At 43.8% G+C, this 25,168-nt stretch overlaps 1 protein-coding gene across 1 annotated transcript in view; it reads left to right on the forward strand.

Annotated features, from left to right (window-relative positions):
* LOC122789622 (serine/threonine-protein phosphatase 2A 56 kDa regulatory subunit delta isoform-like) overlaps positions 1-25,168 on the forward strand; it is a 1,584,804-nt gene that overhangs the window by 501,672 nt on the left and 1,057,964 nt on the right. Inside the window, exon 8 of the mRNA XM_044057373.1 lies at positions 3,486-3,567. Coding sequence (XP_043913308.1) covers positions 3,486-3,567 — 82 coding nt within the window. The remainder of the gene's footprint in view (positions 1-3,485; positions 3,568-25,168) is intronic.

A 25,168-nucleotide genomic window follows, 5' to 3' on the forward strand; every position in this document is an offset into this window, starting at 1 on the left:
GTATGGAATTTATAAAGGCACTAAAAGCATGATAAGCTGATTAATAAGTCCTACAGCTAGTAAAACTACATGCCAAAATCTCAAGTGTTTCTCCAACATAAACAGACCAGGCTACCTCCCAGTGCACTAGATGGAAACTCCACTGTCCTGTTGATTTAAAAACACACTACTTTATCCAACAGCTAGCTAGATAATGAATTCTGAGCAAGTAAATCAGTAGAACAGACAATGATGAGGCAAAATGCACTTTTTCTGTATGAGCACAAGGAAGGCAAATAAATAATTCAAGATAAGATCTACTGTTTGTGCCCTTTATAGCTAAAAGGGAATGGAAAACCAGTTTTCAGATAAACCATCTACATATGTCTGTCTCATTATTTTTTTTATTATTCTGCATGACACTTAGATATGATAGGTTATATGATAGGTTGTAGTGCAGTGTATCTAGAGGCTTGACTAACTGCATCCTGGAAGCTGCTACTTAGTCTTCTGTCCCCACATGTTTCACTTGTTACAAATTTGCATTCTGTCAACAAACTGGGTCAAGTTCACCACAGTCATTCTGTAGAGCTTGTTGCAGTGTCTGTCAGGAAGTCTGCCACCATCTAATAGATGTTAGCTCTGGGAATTCTTCAATGGTTGTACCTACTACAGTATTATCCCATATGATGAATGTAATACAGTTGTGCAAGGAGCCTCTTGTAATAAATGTTTGAAAAAGGTCACTGTTGCAGTCCTGTTTCCAACCCACCTTCTCTCATTTTCTGGGTTTTAGGCTTTCTATGGATGGTGTGGGTAGCAGTTACCTCCCCCCCCCCCCCACGCACACTTTTCTAAGTTCTTTTTTTTTTTTTTTTTTTGGCTCTGAGAGCTTAGAGGAGGACATATGTCCTCAAAGTCTTTTTGCCTTCACAGCACACAGCCCTATGAAGAGAGTTTTTATAGGGACTTCTCAGCAATATGAGTGGGTCCAGGAGTCATAATGGCTACTCTTACTCTTCATTTCATGGACAAGAATAAATTAAGGTGGCAGACATGAGTGGCTATCCTGTTTTTTGCAGGAATTAGCAAATAACCCCACAGATGCAGATATATTCAATCTGAGAGTAAGGATGGTGCTAAGCTCTGGAAGTAGGGCCAGATATTGGACCCTCTGTGGTAGAAGTCTCCACTATTATGACTATTGCAGCAGTAACCTTACTGATAAGTTCAATACACAGTTGTGCTGTTTGGGTATAATATAGGCATACGGGTAGCTAAACGTGTGTTTGTATGTTATTTTCCCATATACCCCTTTGCCCAGAGGCAAAGTAGCTGTGGTCTTCAGCTTTAATAATGCTAAGGTTCTCATGTCTGGACATCCCTCAGTTTTAAGCCTTTCGTATTTTTTTTTCAAATGGTGATTGATATAGATGTATCTGCACATATGTATAATGTGTGGATATTCACCAAGATTTGGCACAGGAATAGTTCAGAAGGGAATTGACATCAAACGGTGAAAGGCTAATAATGGATGGCCAAGACAGTGGGCTGGCTCCCTACTGAAATGTTGGCACTTGAAATGCTGGGTACTGACATACTGAGGGGAAAAAAAACAAAGGAGAAGAGCGAATCTGAAGATTGCTCTTCTCTTAAAACAATTTTTTGGAAGAGGGGCAAGGCGCCCTTGCACAGTCTAAGCTTATGTATACAAAATTGGAGATCATAATAATTTGGAGAAAAGAGAATATTCCAAGAAATGGCATCTCTGCTTTAGTATAAATAAGTCTGATCTTTCAGCCGTTTAGTCTTTGTATTTCAGGACTCACTCTAGCTGGTCCCAACAGTTCAAGTTGTTACCTAGTGGGCTACATACACATTAAAATACAAAGTCCATTGAAAAAGTGGGAAAACCGACAAATGCGCGTTATGTAAAACAGAAGCAGAAACGGTTACATATCTCATTGATGGATGTGATGCACTCTGCTGGTGGTCTGTATACTGAAAGGTGCAATAATGTGGCAAGACTGTTGCATTGGGAATTGTGCAAACACTACAGTACAGAAGCAGCTGAGAAGCATTGAAGAAATGAACCACAAAGTGTTGTTGACAGTGATGATGTTTTATATCACATGTTGATCACCCATTACCAACCGTTCAAAAAAATAAGTACATGGAAACACGATATAGTAGCTGTAGGAAAAAAAACAAAAAAAGTAGCATTGATAACTGAAATTGCTACACCCAGTTATTGTGTCTCATAGTACGCAAGACACTATAAAGTCTTAAAATACCTGGATTTGCAGTCAGAAATGCAAGCAATGTGGAAGAAAGATGTCCAAACACTTTCTTTAGTAGTAGGGTCGACCAAACTAATAAAAATTAATTCACAATAGTACTTAAATATGCTACCAATATATTTAAACCAGTGTTAACTACAGAAGGAGGCAGTTCTGGGCACATTATGGGTGCTGAGAAGAGCACTCTTGGCTAATCTCAAGGACTGAAGCAGTGCTGATTTCATGAACTTTTCATTATTCCCTGACTTAGGAATGGGGTCCATTTCTGTCAATGTATGTCAAAAAAGAAAACTAAGCAATTGGAGATTAAACCCAGTATTGTCTGCTATTGTCAACAGTGGAGGCAGAAAGCCATCTCCTTGACCAGGAGGGTGTTTTGAATGTGACACCTAGCTGTGGTATTTGGGGTTTGCTTCTTACTAGCTTGCATTCACCTGGGTAAGAATGAGCTGTCTTTTGTTTTGAGCTGCTCTAAGTCCTCATCTGGAGCTGGCTTCACTGTCACTGTGAGTGGTTGTAGGAGCATTCAGTAGATTGGTAGGGTCTCAGTCATTTTAGCAGGGTCAAATTTTCATTTTCTTCCTCAGTGCAGCACCTAGCCATGGTCTTCTTCCTTTGGTTTAAGACACCTTTTCACTTAATTTTTCTTGCTGATGAGGCATTATGTTGTGTAGGTCAAGGAATTATTTCAGATTGTCTGGGTGCCCTTTTGCTGCCATGTGAAGTATGGATTTGGTGTCCCAATACCCAGGTGAACCAGGAATCTTTCCTGGCCTTGGCCAGGCTTGTCCCCACAATTTTGAATTTGAGTGATAGTGTGACTCGCCTCACAGACATGCTCTAGGCTTATTTGTCCAGACCCTGGTGGTTTCACTGGCCGGAATATTTGCTAGGCCTCAGTGTTTTTTGTGAACATTTCATTTATTTTTCCTTTGTAAGGATCATTGCTGCAGCATAAATCCTTATCTATGAGAAATAGCTGAAGGTTTTTGCTGATGTTCCCAGTGAACCGAGCTACTGCTCCTCCCCAGGTATTAATCTCGTGTAGATCTTTAAGTAATCAGCTGCTTGCATCATTTGCAGCCATTTTTGCCACAAGAAACAGTAGATACTCAGTCTGACTTTTAATCCATTGCAGGTAATTTCTAAGGAACGTTAAATACCCAGTTTAGGAAATTCGTCTTTAATCTTATATTGCATTTGTAGGTATTTGATCATCATTTTTGAATTAAAAGTCAGTGATTTGCAAGTTAGAACTTTAAAAGTTCTGAGGTTTGTGGTATCTCTGGTAAAGCAATCCGAGATTTGTGTGCGGACAACAAAATCTACCCAAAAAAAACTTCAGTTACAATGCCTGTTTTGTTTAGTGAGTGGTAAATGTCCTGTTGTATTATTCTGTCATTAGAAAAAATTATCAAGTAGTTCTGGAAATTAAAAGCCTACATGCATTAGAAAAAAAAATGAGGGTTTGTTCAGGCAAACCATGCCAGTGGAGGGCCTTCTTACAGTTTCCTGCAAACTGGCATACCTGGTGAAAATAGAGTGACCAGAAAGAAAAGATGATAATTAAGGGAACATTGGGCAGAGAGCACAAGACGTTAATGTATCTGTTAGTCTTGCTGAGACCTGTATGGGCAGACCTGGTGAGGTTCCACCTTCTGCATCTGTAGTCTGTCAAGTTGTTTCAGTTGAATACCTGCTTGTGCAAACCATTTGAAGGAAAACACATTAGGCTTGCTCTATCTGTTGTTTCTGAGGCCTCAGAGGAGGTTGCAGAAACATCTAAGATAGTTACTAGTTCCAGGCAACCCAGATGGACAGCTTCTCCTCAGAAAGTACTGCTGTGCAAGTTGAACTTACCATAGCAGTAGATGTTTGAATGACCACTGCTTTAGTAGCCTTAGCTATGTGGAGGTTATATCCATTCAAGGATATAACAGCTAGCCAGCTTCAAAATCTTCAGGGCACCTTTGACGTGCCCAAACTGTAAAAGCAGCTTGAAATGAACTGACTAAAAGACAAGTTTGGGTGCAAAGCCCTTCAAAGAAAGGGAGGCTGAGCCCTGAAAGGACAGTACTTGGAATAAGAAAAAATAAATGTGTACATTCTGGCATAAAAACACACAAAAAAACAAGGGGGGGGGGTGGAGGAAGAGAGCAGCTACTGCAGCAGTGATGATTCCAACATCTACTGTTATGGTATGTTAAACTTGCACAACTGTACTATGATGTTCATCGTGTTTCACTGTTGCAGTCATTACACTTGGGTTATCCTGCTGGCAGGCGACCCGTAGTCGGCCCGAGTTCCAAAGTCTTGGTCCAGCGTCGGTTGCTGTCGCCTCTTCCCTGACGTCAGTGCGCCAGGGGTATAAAAGTTGCAACCGACGCCATTTTACCCAGTCTTTCTTGCTGCGAGGTGCCCGAAGCATAAGCAGTTCGCAAGTGCCGGTTGGCAGACTCCTGAGATTTTCAAAATTGAATTTCAGAACCGAAGTCTTCAATAAAGCTAAGTACCCCGTTGGGGAAACTTTTTCTTGCTCGAGACCGATGTCAGTAAAAGTTAATAATTGTATTTCTTGTGGGAAGCAAATACCTGATAAGGGCTTCCACTCTTACTGCATTCCTTGCCTAGGCCCTGACCACGACGTCACTAGTTGTCGGTTTTGTGATAGATTTAATAAACGCACTATTAAACGTCGGTTTGATTTTGCTTTACATTATTTTGGATGAAGATTTAATTACATAATGCCGTCGGAACAACCGACGACCGGAATGTATAAAAAACGCAAAGACAAAGAAAAAGACAGGCATCCGAGGTCCAAAACCGACGACGAAGCCTTTTTTAGGCCAGTCACCGGTTCTCAGTGAGGCGCTTTCGCAGCCCCTGACAACCGCTACCTCAGAGCCACAGGCCACAACCGACAGCCACGTGGAGACACCGAGGCCTGTGGAAACTCAAGGTATTGGGCCTACGGAAAATATACCCTCCGATACGTCCGGAGCCGCTGAGCAGGCACCGGCTTCTGAGGGTGTTTTCACACCTTCACAGCTTACAATAAAAGCTACTGCAGGAGCAAAGGCAAAGTCAAAAACACCATTAAAGACTAAGAAACAAGTGCAGCATTCTCCAGGACAGTCATCCATGCCTAAGAAACAGATGCTTAAAATGGCCAAAGACCTTATTACTTTAATTTGGGGCTCCCTTCCCCCTCCTGACAAAAGGCCTAGGCAAGACACTGATTATGATTCCTCTGATCAGGTTTCCATTTCTTCTGATTCTTCCTCTGACCAGGGCTATTCTCTCCCTCCCTATGAGGACTCTGATGCTGAAGAGTCCATTCCTTCAGCCTCACCGCCTGAGGATTACTCTTTTGGGGAAACCCTGCACACCATGAGGAAACACTTCCATTGGGAGAGCCAGGATTACTCAGAATCCAAGAAAAGGCTCAGAGATTTCCTTCTATTGCCTCAGCACAGGCCCTTGGCTATCCATTCTGTGCTTGATATTGCTGATTGTTTTTTCTGAATCCAGTCTGTCTCCAGATTCTTTACCCACTGCACCGGTAAAGCCAGACAGGTACTACAGGGTCCCTGACTCTCATAAATTTCTTTACAAAACCCCACTGCGGACCCAGAAACTATTTCTCAGGGTCCAAAAGGGATTAAAGCTTCCACTGCCAAAAATCCTGTCCCCTCAGATATGGATTCCAGAACTCTGGACAGATGGGGGAAAACTTTACACATGTTCATCGTGTTACCCTGCTGCAGTCATCGCACTTGGGTTATCCTGCCGTCAGGCAGTCCCGCAGCCGGCCTGAATTCCAAAGTCTTGGTCCGGCGTCGGTTGCTGTCGCTTCTTCCCTGACGTCAGTGCGCCAGGGGTATATAAGAGGCATCCGAAGCCATTTTCTTCAGTCTTTCTTGCCGCGCGGTGCCCGAAGCAGAAGCAGTTCGCAAGTGCCGGTCGGCCGACACCTGAGATTTTCGATTCGAATTTCAGTCCGAAGTCTTCAATAAAGCTAAGTACCCCGTTGGGGAACCTTTTCTTGCTTCAGTCTGATGTCAGAAAAAGTTAACAATTGCATTTCTTGTGGGAAGCAAATACCTCATAAGGACTTCCATTCCTATTGTATTCCTTGCCTAGGCCCAGACCACGATGTCACAGGTTGTCGGTTTTGTGCTAGGTTTAATAAACAAACTATCAAACGCCGTTTTGACTTCCCACGACATTACTTTGGTAGGAAATTTAATTATATCATGCCGTCGGAGCAGCCGACGACCGGCATACATAAAAAACGCAAGGATAAGGACAGGCAGCCTAGGAACAAACCAGACTCCGAGGCCTCTGCTGGGCCTGTCGCCGTTTTTCCGGTTTTCAGTGAGGCGCCTACGCAGCCCATGACGACCGCAGAACTGGAACCCCAGACAGCTGTGGATTCTCTAGCGGAGTCTACTAGGCCGACGCAGCCATCTTCCGACACCAGAGCAGAAGTAGACCCCGGTGCAGTGGAAACGCCTTTGGTTGCAGAAGGTGTCTTCAGACCGACTACACTCACCATTAAATCTTATGCTAAGCTTAAAACTCCTTTAAAACCTAAGAAGACTGTACATCAGTCTACAGTTCAAGGCCCCATGCCTAAGAAACAGATGCTTAAGATGGCTGAAGATTTGATTACCCTAATCAGGGGTTCCCATCCCCCTCCTGATAAAAGACCAAGACAAGAGGAGGATTATGCTTCCTCTGACCAGGTTTCAGTTTCCTCAGATTCTTCTGAGGAACAGGATTACACTTTTCCACCTTATGAAGACTCTGATGCTGAAGACTCTATTCCCTCACCATCTTCCCCTGAAGACTACTCCTTTGGGGAAACTTTACATACCATGAGGGAACATTTCCACTGGGAAGGCCAGGGTGACTCTGATTCTAAGAAAAGGCTGAGAGAGTTCCTTTTACTACCCCAGCACAGACCTCTTGCTATCCCTCCAGTTTTAGATATTGTGGATGATGTTTACTTGGAGTCTAGTTTAAATCCAGACTGTCTACCTCCTGCTCCAGCCAAACCAGACAGATACTACAGAGTACCTGACTCACACAAATTCCTTTATAAAAGCCCTGTGGCTGACCCAGAAACAATTTCCCAGGGTCCTAAGGGAGCTAAAGCTTCTATGGCTAAAAATCCTGTGCCCTCTGAAAGGGATTCCAGAGCCCTAGATAGATGGGGAAAGAAAATATACACCTCAGCAACTCTGGCTATGAGAGCATTAAATTGTCAGTTTCACATGCTGAAATATCAGCAATTCCTAATGTCTCATTTAAAACAAAAAAATGAGCACACATACTGAACAGTCTGAATTCAAGGAAATGCAGGATCTGTTGCATGCAGCTGAACAGGTGGGCAAACATACTTTACAATGCGAATTTGATTCGTTGGAAGCTTCCTGTAGAGCAGCTGTTACTGGCTCTGTCATACATAGACATGCTTGGTTAAAAGAACAAACCCTTCCTGATCATGTTAAAGCAAAATTATTGGATGCACCTTTACAGCAGGATGTATTATTTGGTGTCAAAGCAGAAGAGGTTTTAAAGAAAATGGAGGATAAGGCAAAGTCTATGCAGACGGTCAAGGATTTTTTGCAGGTACAAACCCCCTCGTTTCAGCAGAAATTGGCCAACAAAAAACTGGTCCTTTCCAGCTTCTGACAGATCACAGAGGGGCAAATACAGATGCCCAAGGGGCAGAGGTCAGACACAAGGCCCTTACAAACCTCGCCAATGGGGTACTGCTACCCAGAAAGGAGGAGAAGCCAGGCCCCAAGCTAGCAGAAGACAAACACAATGACTCAATCCTCAAAATACCAAGCAAATCTCTCCTGGCAGCCCCCTTGGTAGGAAAATTAGCATTTTTTGCAGACAACTGGCACATCATCACAAAAGACAAATGGGTCCTAAACATTGTTTCTCAAGGATACAGATTCCACTTTCATACCTTACCAAGGATAAAAGGAATGCCAAACCTGCCACCAAATCAATGGGCAGAGGCACAAAAACAAATTACAGCTCTCATGGACATGAGCGCCATTCAACAGGTTCCTACACGGGAGCAAGGACAAGGATTTTACTCGAGACTCTTTCTAGTCCCAAGAAAGGACAAAGCATGGAGACCCATTCTGGATCTTTCAGTTCTGAACACCTATCTGCAAGTACCAAAATTCAAGATGCTAACACTACAGCAGCTTCTTCCCATGCTGGGCAAGAATGCTTGGCTAGTAACGTTGGACCTCAAGGAGGCATACCTGCATGCCCCTATCCGACAAAATTGCAGAAGATACCTCCGCTTCATTGCAGGTTCAACGCATTATCAATTCTCTGCACTGCCCTTTGGCTTATCTACTGCGCCCAGGGTCTTCACAAAATGCCTGGCACCAGTAATTGCATACTGCAGACAAAGAGGAATTCAAATATACCCATACCTGGACGACTGCCTTATTCAAGCAGAAAGCAAGGACATTCTTTTAAAGCATCTGGCATTTGTCAAACACCTTCTAAGTTGACTAGGGTACACAGTAAACGAAAGGAAATCAAAACTAGTGCCCTCACAAAACATAATATTCTTGGGTGCCAGCTTGAATACAACGGCCCAGATGGCTTATCTCACGCCAGACAAGCAACAACAGCTGACTCAATATTTCAAAATAATGGCAACAAAGACCCAACTCCCTGCAAGAAAAATTCTGCAGGCCTTGGGATTCATGGCATCTTGCATACTACTAATATCATTTGCAAAACTGCATATGAGGAAATTACAATGGTACCTGAAAAACGTATGGACTCAGCACAGCCACAGCTTGGAAACAATGATACCACTCATTCCCTGCCTTCAACAGGAGTTTCTATGATGGGCACAGGCATGTCACCTCAACAAGGGTCAGCCTTTCACCTTACCTACAGCCTGGCAGACAATAACAACGTATGCATTGGATTACGCCTGGGGAGCACATATGGCAGGAAAATGTTTTCAGGGCACGTGGCCCAAGGAACAACTGCATCTTCACATCAATCAAAAAGAGATGCTAGCTGTACAGAATGCCCTGACAGCCTTCAAGAACCTAATACATCCAGGACAATTATTAATAAAGATGGACAATACTACAGTTATGTGGTACATAAACAAGCAAGGGGGCACACATTCCTACCCCCTATGCAGACAAGCCATGACTTTGTGGAACACAGCACTGACTTAACAGGTAGATCTGCAAGCACAATTCCTGCCATGAACAAAAAATACACTGGCAGATGAACTAAGCAGAAATCTCATGGATCCTCACGAATGGAAGCTAACTCCACAAGTGTTCAACATGATAACAAGGGAATGGGGATGCCCAGACATAAATCTTTTTGCCTCCCCTCAGAATTGCCAATTACATAAATTTTGCACAAGGACTTATCACTCTCAAGCATGGAAAGTGGATGCTCTATCTTTCAACTGGAAAAATCTGAGTGTCTATGCCTTCCCTCTGATGCCTCTTCTCACCAAGGTGCTTCTAAAAGTCAGACAAGAGAGGCCAAAAATGATCCTGATTGCACCAGAGTGGCCACGCCAGCACTGGTACCCAATCCTAAAGATTTTGCCCAAGGCCCGCCTTGGCCTCTACCTCAAATCCCTCATCTTCTGACACAGCAAAACAATCAGATTCTGCACAGTCAACTCAGAACCTTAAATCTGGCAGCATGGCAGATAATGTAGCCACTCAGACTGCACCTCTCTCTAAAGCTGTTATGGATGTAATTTTGGAAGCCAGGAGACCCAGCACCAGGAAATCTTATGCTGAAAAATGGAAGAGATTCTGTGCTTGGAACCAGGCACAAGGCCTCGACCCACTGGTCCCTAATATGCCTCAGATTTTACAATACCTGACTGAGATGTTGGACGAAGGCCTATCTTTTTCTTCTATTAAAATCCATGCCTCTGCCATTTCAGCTCATTACAATACGGATCCTCTTCTTTTTTCACATCCTCTACTACGACAGTACCTCAGAGGGGCAAAGAATACCCCTAGGAGAGCACCAGTACCTACTTGGACCTCAATTTTGTTTTAGAAAAACTAACATTGCCTCCTTTTGAACCAGCCAGCACAGCTGATCTAAAATTCTTGTCATGGAAAACTGCTCTGCTCCTAGCAATAACTTCAGCAAGAAGAGTTTCAGAGTTACAGGCATTGATGGCTGTGGAACCTTTCCTCATTTTTCACCAGGACAGGGTTTCTCTAAGGACGAATCCAACATTCATGCCAAAAGTTGTCTCCAATGTGGCCTTAAACCAAACTTCATTTGCCTACTTTCTACCCAAATCCCCAGAATAAAGGGGAAAGACTTATGCACTCTTTGGATATTCACAGGCAGCTACGATTTTACTTGGACAAAACAAAAGCTTTCAAAAAAACTGAGCAACTGTTTGTAGCATAAGCTGCAGGATCACAAGGAAAACCTATTACAAAGCAGACAATCTCCAAATGGATAGGACACTGCATCCGCTGTTGTTATGCACAACATGGCAAATCTGTGCCTAAGGGCATTAGGCCTCATTCTACCAGAGCAGCAGCCACTTCAGCAGCTTTTCTCAGAGGGGTACCAACCAAAGACATATTAGAAGCTGCAACCTGGAGCTCAGTGCACACTTTTACCAAGCACTACCACCTACCTCTCTACTCCAAATCCAGAGCAGGCTTTGCCACTGCAGTTCTGCAGGGCTTGTTAGCCTCGCCAAGTCCAATCTAGACCCAGCCACCCTGCCTAAGCTTTGAGATTCTACCCAAGTGTAATGACTGCAACAGTGAAACACGATGAACATAGTACAGTTGTGTACCTACCATAAATGTAGATGTTCGAGTGTATTCACTGTTGCAGTCCTGGTTACCCACCCACCATCCCCCTCTTTGCTGGGACTATTCTGTACTTCTCAACTCTATACAACTTATGTGGTGTATTTGCTTTTAGAAGAAGAAAATGTTTTTATGATATATGCATGGTGGTTTGGCATATTTTTATCTTTACAGCCTTCATATCTGGGGGGCACCTGACATCTGGGGCAAGAAAAACTGAAGAAAATGGCATCGGTTGCAAATTTTATACCCCTGGAGCACTGACGTCAGGGAAGAGGTGACAGCAACCGACGCCGGACCAAGACTTTGGAACTCGGGCTGACTACGGGTCGCCTGCCAGCAGGATAACCCAAGTGTAATGACTGCAACAGTGAATACACTCGAACATCTACATTTATGGTAGGTACACAACTGTACTTTCTTCATATTGATCACTGCTGCAGTAGCCTTAGCCTCCCCTTAGTAGGAGGAAGAAGAGTCCAAGAACCTCTGACGAATGGTCCTAGCAAAACTTGATCTAGACCTGGAGAAGAAATTAAGCTTATAATGCTTAGTAAGAGTATGAACAGAGGACCAAGTAGCAGCTTCTAGAATACTTGTAGAATCCAACCCTTTCCAAAAAGCCATAGGTGAAGCCAAAACCCTGGTAGAGGAGGCATTTGACCCTGCCTGGAATAAATTTGTCAAGGTGAGTATAATGAAAGTTAATGGCCTGTTAGACAACCATTTGGAAATGGTCTGTTTTGAAACAGGTTGTCCCTTCTTTCCTTCACAAGAAATGAACATTTGATCTGAAGAACTGAAAGACTTAGTTCTGTCAAGATAGTATCTGAATTGTCTGTGGACATCTGAGGTATGGAGTATCCTTTCTACCTCATTTTTAGGTTCAGGAGAGAAAACGGGTAGATGGATAGTTTGGCTGAAAGTAAACTTTGATACCACTTTAAGCATAAAAGAAGGATTAGTTCTCAAAGAAACCATGTCCGTATGGAAAATGGGGTAGGGTTGACTCACTTTGAGCTTGCAACTCAGATATGCTTCTTACAGAGGTCAGAGCAATCAGTAAGTTGTTCTTCATGCTAAGAACCTTAAGTCAGTCAGATTAGCTGATTCAAGGGGAGCAAGTGTTTGCTTCTCTAACAAAAAAATTAAGATTCCTGGGAGGGGTCACCAGTTTATTTGGAGGCTTCTTTTTCAAAATCCCTTTCAAGAACATTTTGTCACGATACTGCCTTGAAAGAGGAGGATCCATGGGCAGACATGCTGAAATGACTGATAAGTGAATCTTGATAGAAGAGTAAGAAAAGCCATGGGATTGTAACTCACAAATACTGTAAAACCAGAGAACAACTAGCCCCGAATGGGTGCTGGTTATGTTGTTGGCGCCAACTAGAAAACTTTGTCAATTTGCTAATAGGTAATCTTCTAGTAGCAGCCTTTCTTGCCTCCATTAGTACCTGCTGCACATCCTCAGAAAACTACTGGCTAAAAGGAATTAAAACCCCATCATCAAGGCAGTCAGTTGAAGATTGATATCAGGGTGCATCAAACACCATTGTTCTTGTGTGAGCAGATCCATTCTGTGAGGAAGCTTGTGGTAATTTCCCCTGCCCATTTCCACAAAGAAGGGAAAACATGTTTTCCTGGGCCAGGAGGGAATCACAATTATCTTGGAGGATTCCTTCTGAATCTTCAGAAGTACCCTGAATAGTATTAGAAAAGGTGGAAAGCATACAGAAATATTTTTGTCCAAAGAAAAGGTGTTTGTCTTTCAGGCCTTCTTGCATGAAGTCTTGGAACAGAATTTTGCCAGTTGATGACAGCAGAGGCAAAGTAGTCTGCTTGAGGAACTCCCCACAGATGGATCGAATCATAGAAGACTCTTATCTAGTTTACATTCATGAGAGTCTGCCCTGGTCCTGCTCAGCTTGTCTGCAACACAGTTTTGCTCTGACGGAACGTAGGCTGCCTTTAGACTGAGATTGTGCTTGGACATGTTATATCCCATGCTAACATGACTAGTTTGCAAAGGGAGTACAACCTTGTTCCCCTTGCTTGTTGATGTAGTACATGGTTGTGGTGTTGTCTATATTGAGGAGTTCCTGGGTACAAAAGATGGTTCAGAGAGTTGAGTGCCATGATCAAGGCAAGCATTTCCTTGATAATTATGTACTTCCATCTGCCCTTGCTGTCCCTCACCCGTGGCACTTTCATCCCTCCTGAAACTGCTTCCCAAGCAAAGTTCAAAGCCTCTGTGATGACTGACTGCTTTTAAGCCGGGACGAAGGAGGAGAGAACTAGGATTTCTGTTGTCTCCACTAAAGCCCAGTACTGCGAGATGAAAAGATAAAGGGTGTTGATGCTGGGACAAGATTTCAGATGCCACTGTATCTTTCTTGTGTGGTGTCTTGCCAGGAGTATCTTATGAGGCATAGATGTTGTGAGACCCAAAATTCTGAGGTATTACCTTGCAGTGAACGAAGTATGAGTGAAAAACCTTCGAAACAGATCAAATAAGGCACTATTTTTTTTCCTGTGGAGTCTAGTTAACATCCCAAGAATACATTCCTGTATGAGGGAGTTGAGAGACTTTTGAATGTTCTCTTGAAATCTCAGCTTGTGGAAGAGATCTCTCACCCAAGAATGAGACTCCTGACATTTTGAAAACGACTCTGAAAAGATAAGTCATTCAAATATGGATACCATGTAACCTGCAATGAGCTTCAGCTGGAACCAGACACTTTGTGAACACTCTTGGTGCAGTAGATAGTGCAAAGGGTAAGACAGAGAACTGATAATTTAATCCAGGCACACAACCTTAATGAACACCTGCAGTGTGGATGACTAGGGATGTGCTGATAATCATCTTTTAAATCTAGTGTTACCTGGAAACTTGGAAGAGTAAGAAAAGGTAACAGATTGTGAAGTGACATCATTTTGAATTTGGGCACTATCAAAAACGTGTTTAGGAAAGAACAATCCAGAACTGGTGTCGAAGCATTTTCTTTTCCTTACACTAGGAACATCCTTTAATAAAAGCTCTTCACACCTGGGAAGGAGGAACTAGTTCTGTCATTCCTTGGGCCAGCATGTGATGAACAAGAGGAAACAGACTCTGATCTGCTGGGGTGAGGAATGACTTCCCAGAAAAGGGGAATTTTCTCCAACGGCCATCTGTAACCCTAATGAAGAACCCATTTTTCTGAAACAGTAGGTCTTTCTGGAAGAGAATAGGGGCCAGGGTGGGAGGGAGTCACAAGGTCCATTGAATAGTCATTCAGAATTGTTGGACTGTCCTTGGTTTTGGGAGGTTTGAGACTTCTTTTTGGTACCCCCTTGCCACTTCTTAAACATCTGTTTACTTGAACTCTGTTGAGACTGTTTATTCTTTGTTTTGCCAAAAATGGATAAGGAGAAAGAAAATCCCTTGGACCATTTGGAAAGGGGGGGGGCTGAAAAATCTTCGAGATTCCCTGGATTCACCTTATCACCTCTGCAACAGAGGGGTCAAACACTAAACATCCAAGGGAGAATTTAGAATCTCATGTGTAAACCATCAGGGAAGTTCTCAGAATGCAGCCAGGCAAACCTTCTTAAAATGGTACCAGTGGCCACAGCCAAGCAAATCTCCTTAAAATGGTACCAGTGGCCACAGCCCTGGATGAAATTTCAACAGAATTGTATACACACACTGCAAACAGAGTAGTGTCCTGTGCGATAGAAGAAACCAAGTTATTTAAAACTGTCTTTTTTTTCTTTACAAGAAGAAACTGTAGACAAAACATTCCTTACACTTTTACACTATGTCAGAACAAACTTCAACATATGAGCCTGACAATTTAAAATTCTGAAAGTTAAAGTTGCAGAAGTACACACTTTTTCCAATACCTATCAATAAATGTTCCAATCCTTATTAGGAAGAATAGGATTGGAATTAAATAAGTGCTTAGCAGCAGTGGAGTCAACTAAGGCTGTAGCTGCTAGGTCAGGTTTGGGAACAATGTATAAACATTTAAAAGCCTGAGAAACTTTATACATCCTATCTGCCTTTTTAGGGACAGCTGGCTGACTATTGGGGAAAATTGCTGGCACACATCCTCGAAAGTAGACAGGACAAGAGGAATAGGTGTAGGTTCTGGAAAATCTTTTTGTAACCATTCAAAGTATTTTCTGAGAGACTGAGAAACCTTAGTGTTCTCCCACTGAAAACATCAGGACATTCTAGCAGTAGTTTGAGAGAGAGACCCCCCCCACCCAGGAAAAATCAGAAACTGGCCTCTGCTCCGAGTCTGAAGTCTGAGGACAAAACACTGAATCTGCCCCTGCACTCTGCTGTTCAGATTCAAAATCTTGAATTTCTTCAGGAAGAGGCATCACTTTTTTTACTAGCAACTACTCTACAAGAAAGATCAGTAGCCTGACTTAAATCCTGAAGCAGCTTCAGTAAACTACTGCTATCCAAAGAAATTTGAGGAGGAGCAGATACATGTTTGGTTCTCTGTTTCTTACTGACATGAAAAATGTCACCCGTATTACTTAAGCAGCCACTGCTTCCCCAGAGATGGGCACAGCATTCTGACATACACCAGGAAGAGAGGCTCTCCATTGTTCAGTGAGGGGGCTCCCAACACCCACAGAGGATGTGGCTAATCCCCACTCCACAGTAGTTGTATGAGCTACACCAGGCGGATTCTGGGTAATAGATGAGTGGTCTGAGGTACAGCAAATGACCACAGCAGAGACACTTGCCTACAGCTAAGGCAAATTGCTAGTTTGCTGTGGTTGCAAAGGCTATTTGATTAACTTTTTCATTTTGTGGCTGGAAGAAGGACCTGCTGTAGGACCGACAATCTGTTCCATGGTCAAGACATAAATATTGCCTCTCTCCTGGTAGAGACAAGCAGGAAATGCTGGTAAAACTACAGGTCCACAGAATTTAATTTTTTGACAGAAAAACACAGTAAAAAGTACTTTACTTTAAAACTGACAAAAAATGTGTGCTTTGCATAAAAGTACATTACAGTCTCAAGACAGTTAATTTAAACACAGCACTGCTAGCTTTAAAATAACTTTCCTGAAGAGGAAGGAAACAAAACATCAGTAAATACACGAAAATGGAAGGTTTTCCCCCAGAGGAAAGTTATTTGCCCAGCAAAGGAAAGCACAAGCCACAACAGTTGATCCTCAAAAGCCTCAAAGGACCATACTCTTCAGCAGTAAAGGTCTGAAGGTCTTCATGTCCAAACTTGTTCTTTAGTCAGCTCATCTCAAGCTGCTTGACAGTGTGGGAGGTTACCTGAAGCATTTGAAGCTGCTGGCTGTTATATCCTTGAAGGGTATAACCCCCATATATAGCTAAGGCTACTGCAGCAGTGTTCATTATGAAGAACATATTTTGGTTGCACTATCTGAAATGCTTGAACCTTTAGAAATTGCTATCATTCTTGTAGTTAGTGGACAACTTCAGTGACAGTTCAGTACATTTTGACAGGTTTGATCTCAAAGGAGGATAGGTATGGGTTGTAGAGTAGGTCCTGATACCTGTGAACCTCTTGAGGTGTTTTTTATACAAATGCCTCAGTTCACCTTTGATTATAAGGGGATTATAGAGCAATATGTTCCAACCTGGCAGAAAGTAACTGCCTCAGTCTTCTGTTTCAGGATTACCCTCTCAAGCAACTAAAGGAAAGGAGCCCACCTCAGTTAGCTTATTCAGTGGAAATGGTGGCTTTGGCTTAGTCTTTCCAGGTTTCTTCCCATGGGATGTGATTCTAGTGATGTTTTCCTCCCAACTCCTTCGTCAAGATGTTATTGAAGGATTATTTGATGATGTCCTTCTCATTCCTTCTCAATGTATGGGTTCAGATCCAATCCTCGTATCCGACTCTGCTGCTTATTTCAGATTTGGGATCCGGCTCTTGAGCTCCTTCCTTTACCCATAACGCTCTGCTGTATTCCCAAAACCTCAGATCTCATTTGCTGCCTTCACGAACAAGACACAGGTTTCAGTACCTCTCAAGCAATTTTTGTTTAGTGTGAGTAGTATCAAAACTTTCATACTAACCTTTTCTCTCAAACTTAATTTTCTTTCCTCTTGTTTTAAGTTTCACACTGGTAGGTTTTTTTTGCCTTCCTTTCTTTCTACTGTTTAATAGTCTGTTTTAATACCATAGGTTCATAGGTAAGGTACTAGGCTATCTGCCCAAGGGCATTTATAAGCCTAGCCAAAGTGTCAGCTTTCGCCGCCCCATTGATTAATTAACTGAGCCTCTGTCAAGAAGAGCCAATGAAGTGATCCCAGGGGTGTATTTTCTGTTACCCATCCACTTGTCAAGGTTTCTCTTGAAAAGTGTTAGTGAGGGGCTCTGCCTAATGTAGTTAGGAATTTTGTTCAAAGCATGGGGAGTCTCTGTGATGGGAATCTATCCCTCCAGCATGTTCTATTTATTGTTGTGGCAGGTTTTAGCTCACTAGAGCGAGTGGCTTGCAGTGACTTGGATTTCTTTAGGTGGAGCATGTCCATCAATTCTGAGTTGGACATGGCTTTGTAAGTCAGGCAGAGATCACCTCTGAGTAAGCAATATGTGACTGAGTACAGCTTGGAGTTTTTCCAGTCGGGCTGCATAGGACATATGTTTGAGGCCAGTAATCCTCTTGGTGAGGTACTTTTGTGGTCTTTCCAGCTGTTGGAAGTGTCTTGTGAGGTACATCCGAAATGGGGCATTATACTCTATGATGGGTCTGATGAGTGATGAGTAGAGGGGGACTATAACCTCTTTATTTCTAGATGCGAACCCTTTAGTAATTAGATGGGCTACATAGAAGGATTTCCTAACTACTTTGGCAATATGATTGTCAAAGGAGAGATTATTGTCTACCTGGGTCCCCAGATCTCTTATTACCTCTTCTGTATTAAGGGGGCTGCCACCTATGTGGTAATTCATGGGTGTTTTGATTTTCCCAAATGGGATGACTATGCATTTTTTGGCATTTAGCTTGAGACCATGACTTTGACACCAGGTGTCAGTCTCAGTATGGCCCTTTTGGAGAATGTCCATGTCAGCCGGAGAGTCAGTTAAGGCTCCAACTTAGCAGTCATCGGCGAACTTGGTTAGCCATAGTCCTCCTGTGTTTGCCTGTACTTCTGAGAAGAATATGCCAAACAGTAGGGGTCCCAGGACTGAGCCTTGTGGGACACCACTTGTGACTGGTTTAGAGTCTAACCTGGAGCCCTCTATTCTTACTGTGTGAGTTCTGTCTGTAAGCCAGTTGGCAACCCATCTCGTGACGTAGGGGTTTATGTTCAGGCTGGTGAGTTTTTCTATAATTCCAGAGTGGGGAATGGTATCAAAAGCCTTGGCGAGGTCAAGGTAGGCTGTGTGAACTACCTTCCCTTCATCTATGGCCTCGGTGACTGCCTCAAAGAAGTCAACCAGGTTTAGTAGGCATGATCTGCCCTTAACAAAGCCGAACTGGGTCGGGTCAAGTGTTTGGAGGTTCCCAATGTCTTTGTAAATGAGTTCCATGATGATGGGCTCCATAGCCTTGCAGACCAGTCTAGTCAGGCTTATGGGGCGATAGTTACCAGGGTCAGTTGTGGCCCCTCCTTTGTGAAGCAGAATAACCGTTGCTATGTGCCATTCTATGGGCACGTAGCCTGTGGCTGAGCATTGTGTTTAGGTGGGGGGTTAGTTTGTTCTGTAGTTCATGCAAGATGCAGCCTGGGACACCATCTGGCCCCATTGATGCTGTGCTTTTGGTTTTTGAAAGGGTTGTCTTCACCTGTGCATCTGTGATTTCCGGGATACTACACTTTTCCGGTATTGTTGTGGGCCCTTTTGGGAGTGAGAGGGGGGTGAAGTTTGCACTGAATCTATATGCCAGGATGTTGGCAATATCAGTGGGTTCAGTATATTTTGTGTTATTTTGCACTAGCTCAGAGCATATCTGCGAGTTGCCACTTAGATTCTTGACATAACTAAAGAAGGCTTTGTGGTTATTTTTTTGAATCCTTGGCTATTTTTCTTTCAAAGTTAGCCTTGGAGGATTTTATAAGGGACCTTAGTTTCTTACTGATACTGATCAGGGATGTCTTTCCTTCTTGGGATTTGCTTTTTTTCTGAACTAGTTTCCTCCTCCTCTTGTATAGCCTGTTTATGGCAGGGGTCCACCAGACTGGTTTCCTTCTCTTAGGGGAGTGAGTCTTGGTTTTGCTAGGGATGGCACGATCCATGCATCCTTGTAGGTGCTCATAGAGTACATTTGTAAAGGTTTCTGCATCTTGGACACTGTTATACTTTAGCATGGGGGCTGTTTCAGAGTTGCTGATTCCTGGGCTTTGGTTGTAGTTCCTGTGTACTGTTTCCTTGCCTTATTTGGGGGAAGGGAAGCTACCTTGCTTACCAGTGGGAGTGGGAAGCATTGAGCTGCCTTTTGTCCAGTTTTGTGAGGTTTCAGCCAGTAACTAGTAGTTTATTGGTCGTTTTGGGCCAGTTTCTAGCTTTTTCCAGCCCCCTGGTATAAAGCAGCGTTAAGCTGATTTAGAGCGGAGCTGCCACTGTTGCACACTAGGGCAGTGCCGGTTAAGCAGGTTTAAACTATTCGGCTACCTAAAGTCCACTCTTCAAATTTTCCCTTAAAACTACCTTCCTCGAACTATACTACTGATCAAATCAGCGTATCCTATAACTAAAAAGATCAACTCTACTTGACTCCAAGTTGACTATTCTCTATCTATTAAACCTAGCACTTGCTCCTACAGTACTTATTACCTTGATACGGCACTCTTGTCATAGATAGTACCCCAAAAGGCAACCCCCATTTCTCGGTCACCCACGTCCCCGGAATCTTTTTTTAAAGTTTTTCGTCTACCCTTCTAGCATGTTGAGGGATCAGTTGCTAGTGTCCTCTCCTACTCAGCTGGTGAACCTGGGAATATTGAGGCAATGTTTCAATTGCCTCATGTACACTGAACAACCCTTTCCTCCTCCCACAAAACACAAATACATGCGAGAGATGCAACTATACGGCCAAACTGGAGGCTGAGCTCTCTCAACATAGGACTGGCAAGACCAGTCAGGAGGAGAAGGTTACCACACACACTATAGACCCAGTCTCACATAGTACCATTACAACCTCAAATCATACACATAAACACACAAAGACATACTCGGAGGCTCTGATCAAAAATCTGCCAAAACAGCAGAGGCCACCAAAGCAGACACCCAAACAACCACCACCTCAGAACACAACACCCGCAACACATAGACCTCACAGTCAGAGTGTCAAACAGTCACAGCCCTTAAGGCCAAACACAATGCCAGACACACTAGCCATTGGTGACTCCATAGTCAGACACACTGATGTCCCGCTCACCAGACTGAGTAAGGAGAAGGTCACAGTAAGCTGCCTGTCGGGCGCTAGAATCCGCCACATAATGCAAGCACTCAGGTCTCTCAACAGCAGGTACAAATATGACTCAGTCATTGTCCACGCTGGTGTAAAGCGACCTGAGACGCACCTCCTTGGACTACATGAAAAGAGACATTGAGGAGCTCTCTGATTATGTAGCCCAGGCAGGTATGACCCTGACCTTGAGCAGTATCCTACCTTCACCAAGAATGATGCCACAATACAGAGATAAGATGATCAGCTTTAACAATTGGCTTAAACACTGGTGTCATTCAAAGGGGATCCAGTATCTGTCTGCCTGGGATGACATGCTGGACAAGCCACGCTGCTTCGCAAGGGACGGCTTGCACCTGTCACCCTGGGATTCGGATATTGGCAAAGGCTCTTGCCACCCCATAGTGCCTTTTTAGGCAAGGCTCAAATTCTAAACCTACCACCCTAGAACACAAAAAGGAAAAAACTAAGGGTAATGCTGCTCAATGCCAGAAGTCTAAATCTCAAAATGCACGCACTCGAGGCCCTTCTCAGTATGGAGAACATCGATGTCTGTGCTGTGACAGAAACCTGGTTCAAGGCTCCTGAGAGCACCCCAGCGCTATCAGGTTTTACCTCATATCATGCGTTCCGGCCCCAAAATCCGGACAATACCAAGAAAGGAGGGGGTATCCATATTCATCAAGGACACCCACACCTCAAGACTGGTGGCAACGCACGATGCATCGGAGACCATCCAGGTGCAATTAACCATAGGCAAGACTGCTCTGCAAATTGTAGCATGTTACAGGCCACCCTCACAAACTCAGGAAACTCACATGGCCTTCCTGAAAACACTAGAGGGGATAAATGTATCACCAAACACCATCATACTAGGTGACTTCAATTACCCTAATATAGACTGGGAACACTACTCAAGCCCAAACACCCTAGCCCAAAAGTTCCTGGAATTCATAAACTCAAATGCCATGGAACAACTAGTCACCATCCCCACAAGAGGAGATAACATACTTGATCTCATCATCACGAACATGGGAGCACAATGTTCAACACCGGAAGTATACCCCTCACTGGTGAGATCAGATCACAAACTAATCTCGCTGGAGGTCCTCATCCCACCCCACCTGAAATAAAAAGACCACAGTAAAGAACTTCTCAAAAGCCGACTTCACACTTCTAAAGACTAGTGTGGTCTCCTTTCAGGCCCCGAGCCGTGGAAAACAATACTCAAGCCGCTGAATCACTTACAAATGCCTTCTACCAGCACCTGCAGGACTGCATGGATAAGGCAATCCCAAGCAAAACAAAGACTCTTTGTACCAAAGGCAAGCGTCCAGTCTGGTGGACCCCAGCCATAAACAAACTCTACAACAAAAGGAGGAAGCTACTACAAGATAGAGCAAAATCCTTAAAAGGTAAGACACCCTTGATCACTATAAGTAAAAACTAAGAGCTCTCATAAAATCATCCAAAGCAAATTTTGAGAGAAAAATAGCTAAAGACTCAAAAGACAATCATAAGGCCTTCTTTAGCTATGTTAGAAACCTAGGAGGAAACTCCCAGATATGCTCAGAACTAGTTCAAAATGATGTGAAGATTACTGATCCTACAGACATTGCCAACATACTGGCTGACAGGTTCAGTGCAAACTTCTCCCCTCCCCAAAGGAGAGATATCTATACCAAATGAGTGCAGCCCCCAAACATCTCCAGCCCAAGTGAGAACTGCTCTCACCAAAGCTAATAACACAGCATCCATCGGACCCGATGGTCTCCCCGCCTGTGTGCTCCACGAACTCAATGAGGAATTAAACCCACAGCTAGGACAGCTGTTTAATCAAAGTCTTACCTCTGGATACGTGCCAGGAGTGGCGCACTGCAACTGTGGTCCCACTTCACAAAGGCGGTGCCTCCACAGACCCTGGAAATTACCGCCCATTAGCTTGACAAGCCTTATCTGCAAAGCCATGGAGAGGATCATAATGGACCTCATAAATAAAGACATAGGGAATTTGCAGACTTTGGATCCAACCCAGTTTGGCTTTGTCAAAGGCAGATCATGCCTTTTAAACTTGGTTGACTTTTTTGAAACCGTCACCAAAGCCATTGATGAGGGAAAGGCAGTCCATACAGCCTACCTCGATCTGGCTAAGGCCTTCGATACAATACCCCACTCGGGTATCATTGAAAAACTCATCAGCTTAAATGTTAACCCATACATCACAAGATGGGTTGCAAACTGGCTGAGTGACAGAACCCACAGGGTCAGAGTTGCTGGCGCCATGTCAGACTCAAAGCCTGTCACAAGTGGTGTCCCACAGGGCTCAGTCCTGGGCCCACTCTTGTTTGGCATCTACTTTTCCGAAGTACAAGCAAACACAGAAGGGTTATGGCTGACAAAGTTTGCAGATGACTGCAAACTGGGCGCCATAGTAGAAAACACATCTGACACAGATATCCTTCAGAAGGGTCTCACAGAAACGGATAACTGGTGCCAGAGCCACGGCCTAAAATTAAATGCCAAAAAATGCACTGTCATACCCTTCGGGAAAAACAAGGTTACCCCTAGCTACCAAATAGGTGGCAATCCACTGAGCACAGAAGAAGTTATCAGGGACCTGGGGACCCAGGTTGATAGTAGTCTGTCATTCGACACCCATGTAGCTAAAGTAGTTAGGAAGTCCTTCTACATTGCCAACCTTATCATGAAGGGATTCTCATCTAGATCAAGGGAGGTCATAGTCTCCCTTTACTCATCACTCATCAGACCAATGATTGAGTACAATGCCCCATTCGGAATGTATCTGACCCGACACTTGCAGCAGCTGGAGAGGCCACAAAAGTTCCTCACCAAAAGGATAAAGGGTCTCAAAAATCTGTCCTATGCTGCCCGACTGAAAGAACTCCAGCTCTATTCAGTCGCCACATGCTCAGAGGTGACCTTTGCCTAACATACAAGGCCATGTCAAACCCAGATTTGATGAATATGCTTCACCTCAAAAATCTAGATCCATCAGAGCCACAAGGGCGGAGACTTAAACCTCGACACGGCTATTAATAGGACGTGCTGGAGGGATAGATTCATCACCCAAAGACTCCCTATGCTGTGGAACAAAATCCCGGTACATGTGAGGCAGTGCACCTCGCTGGCCTTGTTCAAGAGAAATCTTGACCAATGGATGGGAGATCGCAGATATACCCCAGGAATTACCTCAGTGTCACTGCTCGACAGAGGCACAGCAAAATAATGGGTATAGTTCCCCATACTAAAGGGGTGGCGTAAGCCACAAAACAATGGGCTAGGCTTATAAATGCCCTCGGGCAGATAGCCTAGTATGAACCTATGAACCACCTCTGTCTTAAGTAAGGTGTTGGTATTCCCTTTTTTACCCTTCTTGTAAGGGTATTTTCTTCTTACCATTGTTGGTAACTTCATCTTCTGTTAAAAAAGTCTTACTGGTCTTCCTTGCTGTCTCTGCATTCCTTTTGTTGTTGTATTGCTTTGGGTATTTTTTTTTCTGCCACCGTGTCAGAGAAGCCCACAGGGTTTAAAAAGTGCATTTCTTGTGAGCATATAATTCCGAATTTGAATACCCACAAGGAGTGCCTGTATTGTTTAGGGGCTATACTTGACACTAATTATAAAATTTGTTCCATCTTTAATCCCAGGGCTTTAGCGGATCAGTTCAATAAAGTAATTTTTTGAGAGGATTTCTGCTGTGTACGTCAGGGGCTCAAACCCTCCAAACATAGTAAATCAGCTTCTCTGGAGCAGAGGAAGTGCTCCCCTCCAAAGTTCCCCTAGTCTTCTTCAGAGCCTCCTACAAAATCTAGGAAAACATTGGATCCTAAGTCCCTACCATTGGATCAAAAACCTTCGGATCTTAAGCAGTCTGTCATCGCAGTAAGTCTGACTACTGTATCCTCAGATCCTAAACCGGGTTCTGTGTACAGGAGTACTACTGCTGAATATTCAGTTAAACCTATTTCTCCTACCCCGCCTTTGAGGTTGCTTCTGATGCCCAAGAACCACTCTAGACCTCCTTCAACATCTTCCTGTAGGTCTTTCAGCAGCTTGTTGGAAGAAGCGTATGCGGATAGGATGATGCAAATGTTTCTTAGAGCGCAGATCCAGATGGGGGATTTACCAGCTCGATCTCCTACTGGAGCCATGAGTAAGCCTACAACTTCTGCGGCCATATTTTCTCCTTGTCCTATCCGTCCTATAGTTTCAGTATTCCAGGATCCGAGATCCCTAAGGGGTCCAATGTCTGATGTGAGGAAAGCTTCTTCCTCCACAGTGACTATTTCCTTGACCACTTCTGCTCGGTTGCCATGGGATCAGAATGGGTCTTGAAACTGAAGTGTCGGGTCAGAGGTGATTGACTCTACTCTGATTTTGTTGGATACATCTGTTTCTCTCAGAGCCTCAGCTCTCAACAGTTCGGATCCAGTTCTGCCCCCAAGGCGCAGATCCGAGGAGGATCTAGATCTACCTTCCTTGGGAGTTTCAGCTCCAAGGGGGTGGATTGGAGTTAGACTGCCTTCATGGTGGTGGAAAGGGCCTTTTTTCTCCACAAAGAACTGCCCTCTCATGTTTCAGATC

This window comes from Protopterus annectens, chromosome 1.part0, assembly GCF_019279795.1.
Source record: "Protopterus annectens isolate FY-2018-M chromosome 1.part0, PAN1.0, whole genome shotgun sequence".
NCBI classification, from domain to species: domain Eukaryota; kingdom Metazoa; phylum Chordata; order Ceratodontiformes; family Protopteridae; genus Protopterus; species Protopterus annectens.